General features: G+C 40.6%; 1 protein-coding gene across 1 annotated transcript; it reads right to left on the reverse strand.

The window, feature by feature from the left end:
- Positions 1 to 593: 593 nt before the first annotated feature.
- On the reverse strand, positions 594 to 18,268 carry FKBP4 (FKBP prolyl isomerase 4). Its single transcript, XM_065029520.1, has 10 exons — positions 17,863 to 18,268; positions 14,336 to 14,480; positions 12,932 to 13,074; positions 8,547 to 8,667; positions 7,865 to 8,021; positions 6,405 to 6,495; positions 5,982 to 6,065; positions 5,068 to 5,253; positions 4,351 to 4,590; positions 594 to 1,248 (listed from the first exon to the last, which is right to left on the reverse strand). Exons 1-10 carry the CDS (start codon positions 17,944 to 17,946, stop codon positions 1,150 to 1,152), a joined length of 1,350 nt encoding a protein of 449 aa, XP_064885592.1. The 5' UTR covers positions 17,947 to 18,268; the 3' UTR covers positions 594 to 1,149.
- Positions 18,269 to 18,848: the final 580 nt, after the last annotated feature.

Below are 18,848 nucleotides of genomic sequence, written 5' to 3' on the forward strand. Positions count from 1 at the left end.
ATGCCTGCAGACAAACAAAAAAAAAAACCCCACAACAAAAAGCCCCCACAAAACCCAAAAGCACACCCACCCCCAAACAAGACACAAACATATTGCAGAAAGAAACAGAGTATCAAGTAATAGTTTTCTTGTGGATGGGGATAAGCAGACATGAGAATCGCTCAAGTTCATAGTTCATTAGAAATTAGAAGTATTTGTAATGTGTTAAACTATAATAACTTTTGTCTTCAAAGCCAGTCACTTTCAGGTATAAATAAATGTGTCTTTTTTTTTTTTTTTCCCCCCAATCCAGTTTTACAATGTGAGGGGGAAGATGACGCTAACAATATGAACAGAAAATAAGCTTTATGTATAGATTACAGACTTGCTTTTTGCCCAGTTTTCACCAACATTTTTTTCTTTTGCAAATAACTGGGTAAATACTGCATTGACTATTGTTATAATTTGCTATGGCAATGAACAAACAACACAAAAATAATCAGATATTATGGCTACTGTACGCCTATGTGGATGAGAAAAATGCCAAATGATCAAAGGACAGTAAATTATCTTAGTTCTGTGCAAATTCCAATAAAAAGCCACAAAAAGTTCTGTTTTCTTGAGTTGGAACTTTATTACTTAAGCTGCAACTTTCACAGTCTTCACCTTCAGCAATTTGCAAAGAGGATGCATGTGAGAAAGGTTACAACACTTAATGGAAAGGGGCCCCTTACTGAACAGGGAGGAAGGGGGCAATGCCAAGGCAGAACAACTGGAAGTGCCAATTTGTTCTCAAGTCTCATATGAGGACTCCTGGAAAAGGCTGATTACCTGAAAGAAATAAACTGAGGAAGCAGAACCTAGGATTAAAGCAATCTGGAATCAGGAGACAGACACTAATGGCAAAATGCAAATAAACCAAGCAGAGTAAATCCAAGCAGAACCCAACGAGTTAACAGAGGCCGAATGAATAAATAGAAGTCCCTAGGATTAAACCAGATCTATGCTGCCACTCAGCTTCTTCAACAGACATGTTAAGCTGTAACTCACTGTGGCATGATGGCTTCAGCCTCTGTTCCCCTGAAGCCACTGTTCAACCAGATAGAAAAATAAAGGTATAATTCACTGGAAATTCTTTTGTTTACAAAACTAAAGGAACAGGGTTTGTCTTCACGCTTCTGTGTCAACTTCCAATTTATCTTCAACTCCGTTCTGCTCATCTTTCATTTCTGCATCTTCATTGTGGCTGGTTTGAAGAGTAGCAGCTGACTAAACAGAGAAACAAAGATATTCTGTTGTGATACAGAATTGCTAGCAAATGCAAACAATACCACAAAGAGTATTTAATTCTTATCACTAGAATACCTGGTTCTCCCTGGAAGACTGAATTAAGTCATTAGGACCTTCAGCCAAGATAAACTGAAAATTTCTCTGCATTTTTTTGTGCATCTAGGAAACCAGAAGCAGTTCAGAGGAGACTGAAAAATTACACTGATGTTAGATGGTTATGATATGTGACATTTTCTTCAATTGCCCTTTCCCTGGCAGTTTCCTGCCCACATAAAAAAATACGGAAGGCAGAGAGCCATGTGGTAAGGGTCCGAGGTCAGTTTTTTCAATAGGACATGACCAGCACATCCTGACCTTGCAATAATTTTCAAACACTGTAAAGGGAAGTAGAAATGTCTTGTCCTCATCTCAGAAGACCGTGAAGTGAAATTGCTATTCCACCTGTCGACCTAGCACCCTGAACCATTTGTTTTATTATAAGGTTAGACGAGAACTAGACAAGAACAAGACGGGATACAAGCATGCACGGTTAGTGGTGGGAACAGAAGGGGAAAAAGGAGAAGAATCCTTAAACTGTTACATTAAGTTAGCTGCAACAAGAAACCACAGCCAAAGAACATTCAGGCAAAAGCCTTGAATCCTCAGAAGCCTCTTGTGAAGCATGCAAGAGTGAAGTCTCCTCTACACAGAAAGTCTGTTATCTAGCAATCCTGATCTTTTAAAAATTCACACTTTGAAGATGTAAACTAATGGAATTAATGAAAAGAATTACTGATGCAAGAGTGGCTATTGAACTTCAACAGACTGTAAGATATGCAAATGTCAGGTATTTCAGAATTATAGTCCAAGCTGCTTTCTTCACAATCAGAAGACATTTGGTAAACAAACCCTCTTCTCTGGAACTCTTGAACATCTTGATGTTGTTTAGTCTGGAGAAAATGAGGCTCAGGGAGACCTTTTGCTCTCACCAGCTACCTGAAAGGAGATTATAGCAAGGTGCCACCAGTCTCTTTTCACAGGTAACAAGTGACAGGACAAGAGGAAACTGCCTTAAGTTGCACCAGGGGAGGTTTAGATTGGATAGTAGGAAAAAAAATGTCACTGAAAGGGTTGTCATACATTAGAACAAGCTGCTCGGGAAAGTGGTTGAGTCACCATCCCTGGAGGTATTTAAAATACCTGTAGAAGTGCTTAGGGACATGGGTTGATGACAGACTTGGCAGTGTTAGGTCAGTGGTTTGACTTGATGATCTTAAGCATCTTTTCCAACCTAAATGATTCTATGCCTCTAGCCTTTTGCCAAGAATACCAATCTACCAACAGTCTTTCTTAAAGGTTGAAGTGTAGTGTACATTTTGAAAAGCACAAAGGCAGCCTTTCTATACTTTTAGTGGGTATAGCTTGTTTCAGCAATCCACTCCTTGTCTCTGAACAGATCTTGCTATGTTGCACACCTAGTAGAGGAAGCCAAATTCCCAGCAGCTGTGCTGAAAGAGACCTGCACAACAAAGCCTGCCAGCTGGCAATTAAAACCTTTTATTTCAAAAGGGAGAATGCCCAACTGTGAAATAATTCCAGTTTAGTTGCTCTATCTTTACCTTCCTGAGATTTTTTGTTAAAGACTACCAAAAATTAAGGTACTGCACTGGCCATATGCGACAAAGCCTAAAAGAACAGAATGCTTTCTTCAGGGTCCACTAAGCAAGGACTGTTGACATTAGCCTGCTCTAGCCAGATAAATATCTACATGGACAATTACACTTTCTGTGCAGAATCAGTGGGGAATGTCTTCACTGATGTGTTTACACTCCTCCATGAGATGTAGACCAAATCCATAGAACTGCTGCTACTCTTTCAAGAGAAAACAAAACACAACCAAAAAGCTACAAACAGAACAGCTTGCCCAACCAGCCATCCAGTCAGGGGTGATTACCCTATGCTTACTATATGACTACTTCAGCTGATGAAGTCCCATTGTCTCTGGGAGATAAACTGACTTCAGATCTATCTCACTTTGAAGGACTATGGGAGGGGGAGAACAAGAGAGGTCTGTGAAGTGTGTCATGCAGGACTGTCAGCCGGCAGGCAGAGATGGCCACATTGTCAGGATATATTCATCTGAGGACAGTGGGCCCCTTGACGGACTGATACAGTTAACCACAGGAAAATGACATACCAATATCTGACAATTTTTTTGAATCTCCATGCATATTCTGAGAAGGTGGACATAAAGATCTGTTAAAATTACCTCGCAATATGCAAGCTGCCAGACTCCCCCAATGTTACTGAGAAAATTTGAGTCTGATATAAATCCCATATTTGTCTTGGAAGTTAAAGGTTTACCTAGTCCTTCTGGACCATGAGGTTTAAGGAAAATACACAGAACACCTCCTTAGGATATGTGGTTCTCATCAGTAACTCTGAATGTTTCTTCCTAGCTGATACAACCTGGTTATAACCTGTATTCAAATATTGCTGCTGTTAACTGAACAGCACTAAACTTCTAGTAAAAACTTAGTAGGAAAACCATCCACACAGTAGAATAATGAATCTTCTAGAAGTCTGAATCCTGACACTTTGTAATCAATTGGTGACATTTGAGATAGAGAACATCAACCACATCTTAACGTCTCCATGACAGGCAAGATGGTGCACAGCACCATCTGTATGACAGACATAAGGTCTCACTAAATGGGCCACTCAGGCTCCAGAACAGACTGTTCTTTAGAATAACCCGTTGAAGGAGAATAGGTGCTTTTTTTCAGTTCTTGAACATGATTGTGTTTGCACCTCATTACTTCAATAGCTTTCTGATCAACACTGATATGTTGCAAAATCAGTTGAAATAAGTAAAAGCATTCTGTGCAATGCTTGCTACTGGTTGTTACCTTGTTCAAACAAGACAGCCTAGACATTTTGATTGTTGGCTATTTCCATTTTTTTTTTCCCCCAGAGAAAGCTACTTGAATGTTCTCCCACTGTATTTATCTGTACTAGGTGGTAAGCTGAATATCTAAAACACCATTCCTTGTCTAACATGTGACACCACCTCCTATATTCTTCTGGAGTAATGTTACTTACCCTTAAGTCTCTGTCTGCAAGCCTTTGGAACATGTTGGCATACATCTTTTTCTCTTTTTCATGCTGCTCACGTATTTTTTGCTGACAAGTTACCAGTTGCACTTTGGCAGCTTTGTTACTTGGATAAAGTTGTATCACTTTCTGGAAATCTGCTCGGGCCAATTCAAAGTCATTGACAGCCAAGTGCGCTTCTCCACGCCGGAAGAGGCCTTTTTCATTATTGCTATCCAATTCAAGTGCCTGCATTGAAGAATAAAAACCACATTCAAGAATACACTTTTTAAAATAATATGCAGTCAGAACACTAGAGACTGCTAGAAACTGTACCTGCTGATACAGATTTTTAAGTCTTTTCAGGACTTACTGAGAGTTTAATACAAGAAGTACAAAGAGAACTGAACATAGCAGGCTATTAGAGGAGAATCAGCAAGGTTAAGTCCTAGCTCTATTCCAGCTCTTTGAAGGACCTTTGCCAACATTACTACCTTCCCCACATCTCAGTGTTTTTAGTTTTTAAATAATATTCTCAATGTTGCATCAAGTTAATAAAATATATTCCAAGGACAATAATTACAAAAATAACCTATTAGATATTTTTAAATCATGTATTCAGTACTGAACTGCAGCTGATAAGAAAAGCCCGGTATCCCTCAAATTGTTAGAGCAAGGGGTAAACTGTCAGATTGCTTGTGCAGCTTAAGAACGAACCCTTACTACCTTGTTGCAGTTCTCCAAAGCCTGGGAGTATTCCTTCAGCTTGAGATGGCACATTGCGAGATTAAGGTGAGCAGCAAGACTCAAGCTTTTGGCTTTTGTATCCTCCTCATCAGAGAGTCCCGACTCATGCTCCAGCCACGACACTATCTTCTTATACTGTAATGCTGCTCGTTTGTATTTCCCCTCCTGTAAACAAGGCAGTTCAATTGTCACACAGCTCAAAGTAACTTTCATCTCCCTCTTCCCCCTCCTGGTTACCCTGAACAATAGATATGAAAAAAAAAAAAATCAGAGTAATCAGAAAATAACTTGTAACATCAAAAACATACTACTTCTGAAAGCCATTCCTGCATAGGATCAGAAAATCTTAAGGAATACACTGGTTTCCCCACTAAAGCTCGGGGTACAGGCCAGCAGTGATACTTCACTTTTAACTCCCACCTAATATTCAACTTCTGATACAAATCAAGGAAGATGGGGCACTTTCAAAACAACACAACTATTGCTGTGTCATGAAGATAATGGGAAAGTCTGACTTTAGCTGGTCAAATTGTTTCAAACAGCTTCTCCACACATCTCTAACCAAATGAAATGTTTTTAATTCACAGCATATTCCACAGTAGGAACTTACATAATATAACCTCGCTACTATTCAATGTATGCTTCAAAGTTATCTGTAGGTACAGCAAACACCTCAGACAGCGTGAACTAACTCCTTGCATAGTTAGTTGTTTGGATATTCCAACTCTGAGGCTCTTTTTTTTTTAAAGACACCTTCCCCTTCAGTCCTCCCAGAAGAACATCATAGAGAACACCATGAACATCACTCTGAAATGATAGAACCTGTAATCATCATTATCAGCTTATGACATGGACTAAAAAAATGCTATTATTGCTTGAGTAATAGAGTTTACCTTGAAGTACTGAGTGCCTCTCTCCTTCACAATGCAGCTTTGTTCCAGCTTCTCATCTGTGTTCATTTCCCAAGACTCCTTAGCCTACCCAAACAGGAACAGTTCAAGTCAATGACAGAACTTTGGGGAAACCAGAAGCTGTATCAGCTGCTTCTCACTAACAGAGGCAGGTTTGGCAAAGCAGAGTTTTGCACCGCTAATGTAAACTGGGCTAGAGCAAGAGAGATACTATCTGCAACAGACAGGGATACAGTAAGAACAAGGACAATTTCAGCCAAGATCTCCCAGTGTGTCATCATCTCTGACAACAATGGCTTCCCTATTTCAGATCAACATTCAAGGATCCCATCGTCCTTGTTTAAGCTGCACTCACTTCCTCCCTCATCTCCCAGTCAGTTTTGCGAAGTATTCTCTTGTTCCTACCTTTTCAAAGCTTTTCAGTTTCACTTCATACTGTAGCTCCACATCTGGAGGAATCTGAAACTTCTCCTTCCCAGAACTTCCAAAACCATAGCTGTAAGATTGGGTGGTGGGGTAGAAAAAAAACAAACAAAAGAGTTCCAAAACTATCCAGCCAGCCACATGAGCTACATAGGAAGCTGGAGGCAAAACTCCCATGCAAATCTGGGATGCCTATACAGCATTATTACAAGACAGAAAGGCTTGAAAAATTTGGGTTACTATTCTAAAATTAGCAAGCACAAGGCAGAATAAAGCCAGAGCAACCTGCGATTTATTTCATTAATCTCTAGGTTATCAGTTCCTATTCTTCCCCGCTCCCCCTTTTTTTAAGCTTATATGAAGGAAAAGTTCTCTCTCCATCAAGGAAAAATAAATTTTCAACTTATACACATCTTGCTTTATATTCCTGGTCTGAAACTGGATGTTTCCTCCAGAGCACCTGTATTTTAGTACTATACTCAGAAACGCAAAGACAACAATAAATAGAGATTAAGTGAACAGCTGTACACTTAGCATGCTGCCAATCAGCTGATTAACAGTAAATGTCTACAGAAAGGTTCTGCTCTGCAGCTCCAGTAAGAAGCTGCATAGTGGCAGGAAAACCCTCAAGATCAGATTGCTTTGCTTTTCTTCTCCCATCAGGTTCAGTTGCAGTTTTAAAACTAAAAAAAAAAAAAACAAAACAAAACAAAAAAAACAAACAACAAACAACAAACCCTGAAATTAATTCAAATTTGATGGAAACAACCAGTGCAAACTCTACTTGTTTCAGACGTGCTCTCACTGTAAAGAGAAAATTCTTCTTATATTCAATACTGTTTAAGTTTACAATACTGGGCAGTCATACATCTCAGCTGTTCTTGCTCTTAGAAAGCTCTCATAATGGTCCAAGATGTGGATATAACTCTGCTTTGTATCTCACAGGAATCTTGAAGTTCTTTTTCCAAAAGGCTTTCAGAATATCAGTGAACATTTTCTACTGACAGAAGATTTCTGATACTCTTTACTAACCACATCAGCTAAGGACTAACTACATGGTCACATCAGGCTGCTCAGGAGGCTCTTCAGCTTCTTCCTATTCTGAGGCTTTTCTTTAGGTATCTTTATATGCACAGTTGTACAATAAGTTCTATTTCATTAAGAGGAACCACAAAAATACAAGTTAAAGAGAGCAACATTTTCTTTTTCATATTCACCAAGACTTACACTATAGAGTCTTAAGTAAATTTCTTTTGGAGTGCTACTACTTCACAAACAAAAGTGATCTTAGCTTTGTACTTCTCATACATCAAACTTTGGGGGCTGATTAAGTTTTTACTACAGCACTGAAACATGCTGTAAGGCACTGAAATAAAACATCTAATTCTTGCTAGATGCTTAGTTTAAGTCCTTCAAACATCAAAAGATCAAAACCAGCGTACTTGGGTTTGAGATAGAACACAGATTCCTCCAATTTCTCCATTTTTTGAATTGCTTTCTCCAGACCATGAGGGAGATCGTAGTTGTCACCTTCTCCAATCTCAAACCGCAATTCCCGACTGTCAAAAACACGATCTCCACATCGGCCTTCAAATTGGACTGGTAACAAAGCACAGAACAAGCCAGATAAAAAGCAGAAGATATCTCTGTATGGTAAGGTAGCACAGATTATACAGGGAGTGCCAAAGCCTTCTCCTAAACAGTCTTTTCTCTTTTTAACAGCCACCTATGCATGCTGGCTACTAGCCACAAATACAACTTCTAATGCTAAACGTAAGTAATATATAGATGAATTTTAAAAATTACTATTTTTCACTCCAACAAGTGCCAGAACTATTTCCCTTCATTTCTCAGCAAATGGAAATACTGTATCAGATTCATCTACCTTGTGATCAGATAAGCACTTTATTGGATTCAGTATCTCTGGAGAACACAGTTGCTGCTGGAAAATGTAAACCTCACTGGAAATAAAAGAATGAAAGCTTACTCTAGGTTGTTAAATTACTTAGTAAAGGAAAGAAAAGCCATATATTCTTCACTCTCAGATCAAGGAGTTGTAGATTGGGAAAAAGATTCTGTCCTCCCATATGCTAAACCTGTTTACTATTTGTGTAATATACTTACTCTCTACAACAGCACCCTCATTAGGCTTGGAGTAGCCTTCCCCCTTTTTACGGATTCTTCGGATGATGCCACCATCTTCGTCATCAGTGAGGTCTTCCCCCTTGAACTCAAAAAGTTCTATCTGCGGAAGGAAGAAAAGCCTTGCATTTATTCTCATCAATTCAGTTCAGTAACTAAGAGAAATTGTTCTCCAGAGGTCTTTGAAACTATAGCTGTGCAGGAAGCCACTGTCTTAGTTAATGTCCTGTAACACATTAGATAGCCTAGGCTATGAAAATGCTGCTGGATGGAAACCTACGTAAGAGTTTCAGATTACAATTCAGACCTTTACAGCTTTTTTTCTCCAGCAATTTTGGTCTCCACATACTACAAATTAGAACCTTTAACTGGAAGGACTGTGGACCTGTCTTCTGAACAAAGCTTACATGAGCCACAATGCTTAGGGACTATTGCAAAAAAAAGATTCTACTGGCTTATTTAACAGTATTTCTGCTAATGTCTGCAGGCAGAAGTATGCATAGTGGTTTTCAGGCTTAAGGTTTTTCTTATTTGTGTTTCTGTTTGTTTGGTTGGGGAGCGGGGGGGGTGTTTTTAAATATGGGGGAAAATAACTTTAGAACACATTAAGCCAGGAAGAATTTGCTCTCAGCTGCCATTTTGCAATGCTACCATTTGGATCAGCAGCTGTCATGCCCTCTTCCTCTACAGTCAAGTAGAATCAGCAGTAGTGTCACTGCATTCAAGGGCCAGGGAAATTTGTAAGTAATGCAAGGTCAAAAGGAGCACAAAAATTAAATATGCAATCCTTGTTCTTAAGCCCTTATTATATCCTTAATTGTATCTATGGTCAAGTTCAGATCAACTCTGAAGTGCTTGGAATGGAGCCCAAACTGATTTCAAATGCTTGTCCTGCATTATTAAAACAAAATCAAGAATATCTTTTCAGACTCCAGCTATTCCCCACCTGTTCTTTCATCCTCCCACTCTTGAGCCACAGGACAACAGTTTCAAAGCTTCTGTGTCATTATCCCTTGCATGCCTGAAAAGTTAGTATTCTCATTTTACTCGTTACCTTTTCCTCTCTAGGCTTGCCTTATCATTGTGTATTCTGGGATCATTTTAAAAAAAATATTTCCAGAAGAATGATAAAAAACGAAAGCCGTTATCTGGCCCACCTTTCATCTACACTTGTTGCTGCAACAAAATGTTCAGAATTGTTAAAAGCTGGTGTTAATGTAGGACATAACCACCCAGCCTGAATCTTCCCTCCCAAGTCTCAAATACAAATCATAGTTTGAAGTGGGAGTATCCTGATAAGATGGAAAACAAAAAAGAAATTTGTTGTTGCTTCTATGAAATTAAGAAAAACATATTCTGCTATACTACGTTTGAGTAAAACAATAGTAAAAAAAGCACAGAATGGCAAGCCATTATGATCAGCATTATTTAGACTATGTACCTCATTTAAAAAAAAAAAAAAAAAAGAGTTCAAGGTTTATATATTGTAGAGGTTCATTACACTGGATTTAAGATACCTGGAATGCAAAAGGAATTGAATATTCACCAGCACAACCGTACTTCCACTTTGTATTTTGATGGACACCTAATAACAAGTAATATTCTGTTTTTTCTCTTTGGTCTGCCTCAAACAAGCTAAGTCACTCCGGAACATCCCGATGATGACCATACAGGTTTTCTCTTTTTTTCTGTATCTGAACAGCAGTATTCTATAGAAGAATCTATTTATATTGCTCAGCAAAAGCAATCATGAGGAAAAAAAAAAAAATCCTAACACAGACATTAATTTCAGGTCATAACCAAAACCTGATGTGGTGATGACACAGCTACAAAATCTTTTAACGTAAGTTTTAGAGGGTTCTTTTTAAAGCAACTCATACAAAATTTTGCTATGGTGATGGCACTTGCAAGGGAACCACACTGACATTGTTTTAAATGATAAAAACATCGGAGCAAAACTAAAAACAACTGTAAACTTCAGAGATTTTAAGTGCCTGAGAGTCATGAGAGTCAGAAACCACTTCTATGTAATAAAATTAAGGAAAACTTTCTGCACCTAACACACCCAGCACCACTTATTTGTTGTAGCATGTCACTTGCAGGCCATTTTGTTAGGGAATCACAAAACCATCAGGGGCAGCTTCGATGCTGTTTTGTTGGTTTTTTTTGTTGTGTTTTTTGGGTTTTTTTTTTCTCCCCTCTTCCTTTTCTCCTTTAACATTACTACCCAGGCAGGTATACAAAAGGTCATGAACGAGAGACTACTTCTATCTAAACAGGTCCTAGAAGATGGAGAGGCCAGACTGGCATCATTAAGAGAGAACTGAAACGTCTGGGTGACTCTATCAGATAGGCTCTGCAGTACTCTGATGAAACAAATCCCATCTCGCAGTTAGCACTTTCATTTACCAAATGTTAGGTATTATCTCTTGTTGCAGGACAGTGAAGTAGCATCATCCTGTGTAGTAGTGCTACGCCCTTAAGAATGCCTTACTATGCTGCCAAAGTACAAGAACAAGATGAATTGTAGGAGAAAAATCAAAACAAGACAAACCATTAGAGTTTGCATGAGGTCAGAATACAGTAAGTATGTGTTAGTGTTTTTATCTCCCCCTTCAGTCCTGCCCTATTACACCCACTATCACTTGCATTTGTGCAAACCATAAAGCATTCCAGCAAACGTAGTTTGATCTGATATAAATAAGCCATGAGTATCTTCAGATTATATATTAGAAAATGTTGTTTAAGAGCCATTTACAAGGTAATATTTTTCACCAGTCAACTGCAGAAATAATGGAATTAATTTTGATGCACTCAAAACAAGTAAATTCTGATCCCTTAGTGGCCTGTGATAGTACATGCTGTATTTTTTTAATCCTTCCACACAAAATACATCTTAAATGCTATTACTCACAAGTTCATGGGAAAAAAAAATGCAAATACACTATCCAAATGTAATACAAATAGAATATGACACTATACTTAATTTACCACTAACAGACACTCATTGTTTCCATTAAACATCTAAACAGGCTTTCAGTTCCTACTCCATGAGCTGTTTTGACCTTTCTCAGATAACTGCATAAAACCTTAGAGCAATTATCAGAGCTTAAAAACTTTCCTTATGCCCCCAATGTAGGAGTCCATTCCACTGATTAAGTATTTTAGAATTAAGTAACTTGGAAAAAAAAAAAAAAAAAAAGAATCACACTTAAAGAGTCCATCTTCCTTCTCTAAAGTGCAATTCGTTTGAAAGTGTTTGTTAGAAAACTGAACTGTTTCAACAGTAAGAAAAATATATCCTCCCAAAACACTGTTTAGACTGTCTGTCAAAGCATGCTCCAGGAACAGCTTTAATATCATCCTGTATGGAAAAATCAAACACAAGTCTCAGCATTCTGAGCAACCACTCCATGAAATAAAAAGTGACAGGTACTATTTCTACCCCCTTTTTGGGAAGGCAGGGGGACAGGGGCAAGATGTCTTGAAGTCCACTAGAAAATGAATTCTGTCCTGTGCTGGTGAGGTTAAGAAATACCCACACTAATAGGTAACATGCTCACCAAGACATGCAGTTCACCTCTGAGGGGACCAACGGCCCATGTGAACTGTAAAACTAGTGTTACCCAGACACCAAACTCAAGAATCCTGAATCTGTCACAGGAATGTGTACAAATGACGATATAGGCTGGACTCACAGACAGACTGGTAATCAACAAGCAATGGAATTCAAACTGTTCATATGGTGCTGTAAGGCTTATTAAAACACTCAGCTCTACAGAAAACAGAGTTCATAGTCGCAAGGCTGTTCAAAAAACGTTTTATATCCTACAGTTTATATAGGATAATTATCTCTTTTCTCCCCCAAATAGCTCATAAAAGATCACGTTAAAGTTGCAAAGAAGACATAGTATGAAAAAAACATTACCAAGGACATTAATTGCTCTGTTGTTGAAATATTTAATCCTCTTTTCACTTGTGATACTTACGTTAAACATTATAAAGATTTCATTTCTTCACTACTTCAGAGCTCACCACTGAGAAAGTCCTCCCTCCCCTGCCCAGCCTCTCAACCCAAACTATCCTAGTGAATCATTCCATAACTGTAAATTTGAAACTGTGAATACTGAAAAACCTTACAATATTTTTAAACTCAAAAAACTATGGAACCTGAGCCACTGCACATCAGTAGCAGCCAGACCAGAACTCTATGCCTTGCCCACATTACCCTATTTGACTACATCTTTCTCCGTAGAAAATCTCACATTCCTGTTCTGAAGGGATATTACATCACACATTCTCTACAGTGAAATATGATCTCTGTTTGGTTTTCAAGTGTACCATTTTCATGACCTTCTCTTACTCACCTCAAAAATCAGTGTAGAGTTGGGAGGTATCTTTGGGGGGCTCCCAGCTGAGCCATAGGCGTATTCTGGTTTGCACGTAATCCGACAGATTTCACCAACCTTCATAGTTGCCACAGCAATATCCCATGCTTTGATCACCTCACCTATTTAAGCCAAATTTCAATCACATGATTGCTATGCATACATGCAAGACATATGATCAGCTACGAAACTAAGCATCATTGGTTTTAGTATACAACAGCTAAGACAAATATGAAAAGACTTGTGCTCACTCTGATTTATGTATATCAGTTTTAACTCTAATTATAAAGTTACCTGGGGATCAAATTTAGCTGTATTTATTCATTCTAGGTGTAGCGATTATTTTCCTCCCCTTACTTCTTCGCCCACAGCAAATATTAGTCATCTGAACACAGACACGGGCTGAAGTGCTTGGCACAATCTCAAGTGCAAGGAAACAACCACAGACTCTTTGAAGAAGAAGGTCTTAGGGTGAGAGATTGCCTGCTCATATTTTGAAAACAATCCAAAACAACAGCCTTTTCTCTATATACTTCATCAGCTGGCCAAGAACAGCAGGAGCAGTAACTAAAAGTTACATATATTTGTAACAGAAAGAGGGAGGAAAGTAAGTAGTATTCCTTCTACAGCCAGAAGTGAACAGAAGCCAGAACCTCAAGTAACAAAATCCTATCTTAATGTCTCTTTTAATCAGTTCTCCTACTTGCTGCTCCCGTCAGCTCAATCAAGCAGCCTTTCTCTTAGTCTTATGTTAATAGGCACACCTAAATTCTGCAGTGTACTGAAATCTCAGATTATCTCCCAAATAAAAAAGCAGCAGTGAACTACCAGGAGAAAACTCAGATTGAGTAGTAAGATTTGCTGGAACAAGGATGTGTGGATTTTTTCAAAAATGAAGGTTTTTGGTAATGAAGAGATGCACTGCTTCAAGATCCATATTCTGTTTCATTTGGGAACTTAGGGAAAAAGGGAGTTCGTTTTACCACACTGCAGCTGACAGCTGCCCTTGTGCACCCTGTGTCCCAGTATCTGGTCATAACTAAGTACAACTGAATTTGAGCCTTAGGTCAAAAAACACAATTAACAAAATGCACATTATGGCTTTTTAACTACCCTTTATCACTATACTTCAGGGCAAATTTGCTCCCCTGCAGTGCTTTGCCTGAGGCCCACGAATTCTTTAGCAGGCTTCATCAAGGGGCTACAGTTTTCTCATTGAGAAAAACATCAAAGCTGTTCTGATTGTGCCATTCTAAAACAATAAACCTTAAGCTCTGAAAACAAGTTTAAATAGCAACTTTAACATGCAAAGAAGTCACACATGCAAGGAAATCCCATCTCAATTTTTACCAAAACTCACCAATACCAAACACAAGATATTACCTTTCCCCAAGTCAAATGAGAATTTGTCTTTCCTGTCCAGACTGGAATCAAATTTTGTGCCATCAAGAAGCCATCCTGTGTAATGGACGGTCACTTTATCACCTATCATTGGAGACTCTGTTCCACTGCCTTCTCTCTTGATAACCTGAGAAAAACAGTAAGCAACATTAAAATGCTGAAAACTAAGTCTGCCTAGTGGACATTACTTCCATGTACTTAGATGCATATATTATCAGCTTCTGTAGATAACTGAAGTAAACCTGCAAATACTTTACCTGGAAATAAATTGACTATCGTATGTACAGATTAGCAGTGTTGCAAATGCAGGAACCTCAAGAAGGCTCTGCTGTGACAGCAGAACTTAATTGCCAACAGTGGCACCAGCTTACAGATCTCTGCATCTATAGTTCACAGTGTCACTTACCTTTCTTTCCTCAACATTTTAAAATATTCTCAAAAGTTAATCAGGTAAAGCATTACACTTTTTTGCTTTATTCAAGTACTTTCCTCACCACCACTCAATCATTACCCAGAATCTGGTATGCTAGACAAAGCATTTCAACAAGAATACAAGCTGTTTCATTCCATGCAAAGTCTATTATAACATGTAATCTGAGAATCCTTGAGTTAAACCAGACAGTTTAACGAAGGTGAACAGAATCTTGTCCCAATGCAGGTTAGTTCTAGCAGCCAACACAGTAATATTTAGGAATTATTATATTGTATTATACATGGATTGCCAGTACCCCAATTTCACAAACAGCTACAAGGATTTGATTTTCTTGAGAGGTTCCCCAGCTAGCAAGTGCAGTATCAACTAAGTCCACGGTATACAAAAAACAAGATCAGCCAATTTCTCTGGTGTTCATTTGAAATGTCAGTATTAATCTCTATTTTTATACACATTATCACATAGGGCTTGCCCATAACAGCACTCCTGAAGTTCAAATTCGAGTTTTCTCCAATATTGATTGAAACCACCTAACCAAACCTCCACATTACTTTAGCTAAGCAATGGAACCAATAGAGGATCCTGTCTGCTTGCATCTATAAAGACCTGGAAAACATATGGTTCATGGAAGACAGACAGGGCCGTTATACAGAAGTATGCTTTTGTGTCCCTTCTTTAAGGAAAAGCTGCAAAAACATCATGCTACCTGCTCACTTTCCTAAGGAGAGAATACTCGGTGTCGAAAGGGATGCCTAACCTCACACAGCATTCCATCTCCTTACTCGGCACCACCTCAGTGCTACAGCAGTTATTAACATTACAGAACTAATATATTGATTTATCTCCCAAAGAAGGCAAAATTCAAGCAACCACTCTCAGAGAGATAGGGGAACACAGACATGAAAATAACGTGAATCTGGTAATCAACTAAAACCCACACAGTGGATCTAAACTGGTAATTTTACGGCAGCCGATCTGAAGTCACTTCAAAATATTAACTGCATTTAATGGAAATGTATAAAGCTTTTCCAAATGCCATTCTTGTAGTGTCATACTGAGTTACCCAACACAGAAGTAATGAATGTCTGATTTATATGATATTATTCTTTTGCATTTACTTCATTTTCAAAACACTCAGGTTTCACTTTTTCATATAATAACATGGCAACCATATTTTCCATAAGGTTTACATTTCCCTCTCAGGTGGAAAAACCTGATTTTTCTGTTCATATTGTGATTGTGAGTATTTTAATTTGTAAACTTTAACACTTACACTAGAAATAGGGCAAACACATTTAGCAGCACCAGGTAAAAGCTTCTGGGTATTATTATGATATAAAGCTAATGAAGAAATAAAAAAAACCCTCCCCTGGAATCAGTGCAATGATACCAGCACAAAATTGGTGTAGATTAGTTCAGAGTTAGACCCCTGATTTCAATCTCTGCATTCTGCACTCTGGCAATTACTAGAAAAATAAAATCCACGAGTGCTGGACTTCGTGACCTCTACTGCATTTTGTCTTATCAATTCACCATCCCCCTTTTTTTGAGGTTTTCACAACATCAGTGTTTTTACCAGTATATTTTCCTCCTCTCCTTTTAAAAATTTGTTTTAAAAACAATCACTTGCTGCTTCTCCCTCATCAAAAGGTGGGTATCGCACAGAGTAGTCAGAGACTCATTGCCTTTTATTACCTTGCTCAGGGATCTGAGATGCAGGAGACCTGCAAGCAGCTTCCTTGCAGCCAGGTAGATGAGAACTCCAACCTGACATTGTGCTACAAGCAAAAAATATAAACTCTCCCCAAATGATGTTAGCAGTAAACATGAGAAAGCTGAGTATAGAGGCCAACCACAGATCTTCCATCTGGCTGCTGCTATCTCTCCTGAACTGGAGACAGAGACTCTGCGATAAACCCAGAATTTAAAGCCAGAAGGCTCTGAAACTTAAAACCAGAACTTTGTCTTTGCGGTGGTGCCACTTTCCTTCTTCCAAACACTATAACTCTGAAATTTCACTGCGATTAAAAAAATGCTTCTAGTAATTGCTGATGTTTTTAAGAGAGACTAAAGAAGTTTCCAGACATATGGAAATAGCAAATATCTGACAGAGGAAGTTAGATCAACTCCCCCTCATGATATAAATTCTGCTATCCTTACCAACTGCCTGCCCAGTACGAAAAACAGAAGCCAGTCAACCAGCATTCTCAATACATCGCACAAACCGCGACCACAACCAGCCCTGCTGCCAGCTCTATCAATGACTGCTCCTGCAGATTTATAAGAGCTACTTTTCCCACTGAAGCTGAACCACTGGGCCGCCTTTCCGGCTCCTGCCGCCGAGGTGCATTTACATCAGGCCCACGTGTACAATGCACCACCTCAGCTTAGCGAGCATACTCCTACCAAGATGGAGAGCCCCATTCCTAGAGCCTTAAAGACTGGCAAAAGGAGGCAGCGCAGCGCTACTCTGCACCAGCTATAAAGATACACAAAACGCACATGCGCTGCCGAGGCACCGTCCTTAATATCCAGCCCCCGAACACGGGCCGGCGGAGGGGCGCAGACCGGCCCCCCCCCCCTCACCAAAACGAGCCGCACCCTGCGAGCCAGACGAAGAGTCCAACCAGCTCCTTCCCCCCCCAGCACAACCACCCCAGCCCTGGGGAAAGATGGAACGCAGAAACAAGCTTCTCTCCCCGCCGCAGTCCTTCGTGACCCCGGGGTTTCCCAGCAGGCAGCCCGGACTCAAGCTCGCCTGGGCCGGGGGAGGAGAGGGTGGGCCAACAGTAACGAGATGTCGGCAGCCCCGCGCGAGAGACCCCGCAGCGCGTGCGCGCCCGTGGCAGCCTCCCGCCGCTAATGTTTAACCGCGAGGGCTGCGCGAGCCTGCCGGGCAGCGGGGAGCCCAGTAACGGCCTTATCCCCTTTCTCTCAGGGGACAAACAGGCCCCAGCGGGGGTCGGGCGCCCGGGGAGCCCCCGCTGGCGCGTGAGAAGGGGCCGCTCCGCCCCCTCCCCACAGGCCTCCGAGTCAGTGCCGGGGGATAGGGACAGGGAGCCGCAGCGGCCGGTACCTTGAGGACGCCCTCATCCTGCTTAGGGGTGATGTCCGTGCCTTCCAAGGGAGCCCCGTCCGCTTTCATCTCCTCCGCCGTCATCCCGCCTGCTGCTGCCACCGCTGCGTAGGGAAGGGCCGCCTCGTGGGGTCGGCACCGGCCTCCCACCGAGCTGGGGCTAGCGCCTCGCTGCGCCTCCGCCTCTGAGCTACGCGGACGGGAGAGAGAGCACCGGCGCGTTTCTTTCCTTCCTTCCTTCCTTGCTCCGCCGCAGCGCCAGCCCCCTGGCTAACGGGGCGGAGGAAGGGGAGGGGAGAGGGAGGAACCGAGAAGTTTCTAGAGGCAGCCAGGCTGCTGTAAAACAGCCGGTAGTGCTGAGCGCCAGGGATGAGGTTGCACCTTAGAGTTTATTCAACAAGAAGAGGGAGGGCGCGCATTTACGGCGCTGGGCGGGCGGGGCAAGGTGTGCCCAGCTCTCGTAGGTGGTGCAGGGTAGCCCAGCAGCAAGGAGGATCTGGTGCGCCCTGTCCTGCTTATTTTACTCAAAGCTGCACGTAGAGTAAAACGGACTGTCCTCCTGCCTCAGTATTAGCAGGCCTTTGCAGATGTGTGAGTGTGGTTTTGCCCACCACAAGCATGTGAATGATTACAGGAAAGGTCGTAGAAACAGGCATAGATGTGGCATGTCAGTAGCAAGCATAACAGTCTTGGGAGCTCAGGTGTCCCATTAGACATCATTTGATTTAAAATGGTTTGTTACCCTGGACCAGTAAAGGTGAAGACATGTTTAGGGCAGAGATTGTGAGCTCTGTGTCTTGCCCGTCCCTATCCATCAGGATAAGTAGCACTGGTTTGTGCCTTGACCTGCTGCTGGAGTATTTGGGGATGCATCGATAAAAAAGAGATGCCCCTTCTGAATATGAAAAGCATTGGTGCAAATGTAGAGGAATTAACAGATCAGGTTGTAGGCTTATTCATCATCTGTACAAATGTCATGAGCTGTA

Source organism: Columba livia, chromosome 1 (assembly GCF_036013475.1).
Source record: "Columba livia isolate bColLiv1 breed racing homer chromosome 1, bColLiv1.pat.W.v2, whole genome shotgun sequence".
NCBI classification, from domain to species: domain Eukaryota; kingdom Metazoa; phylum Chordata; class Aves; order Columbiformes; family Columbidae; genus Columba; species Columba livia.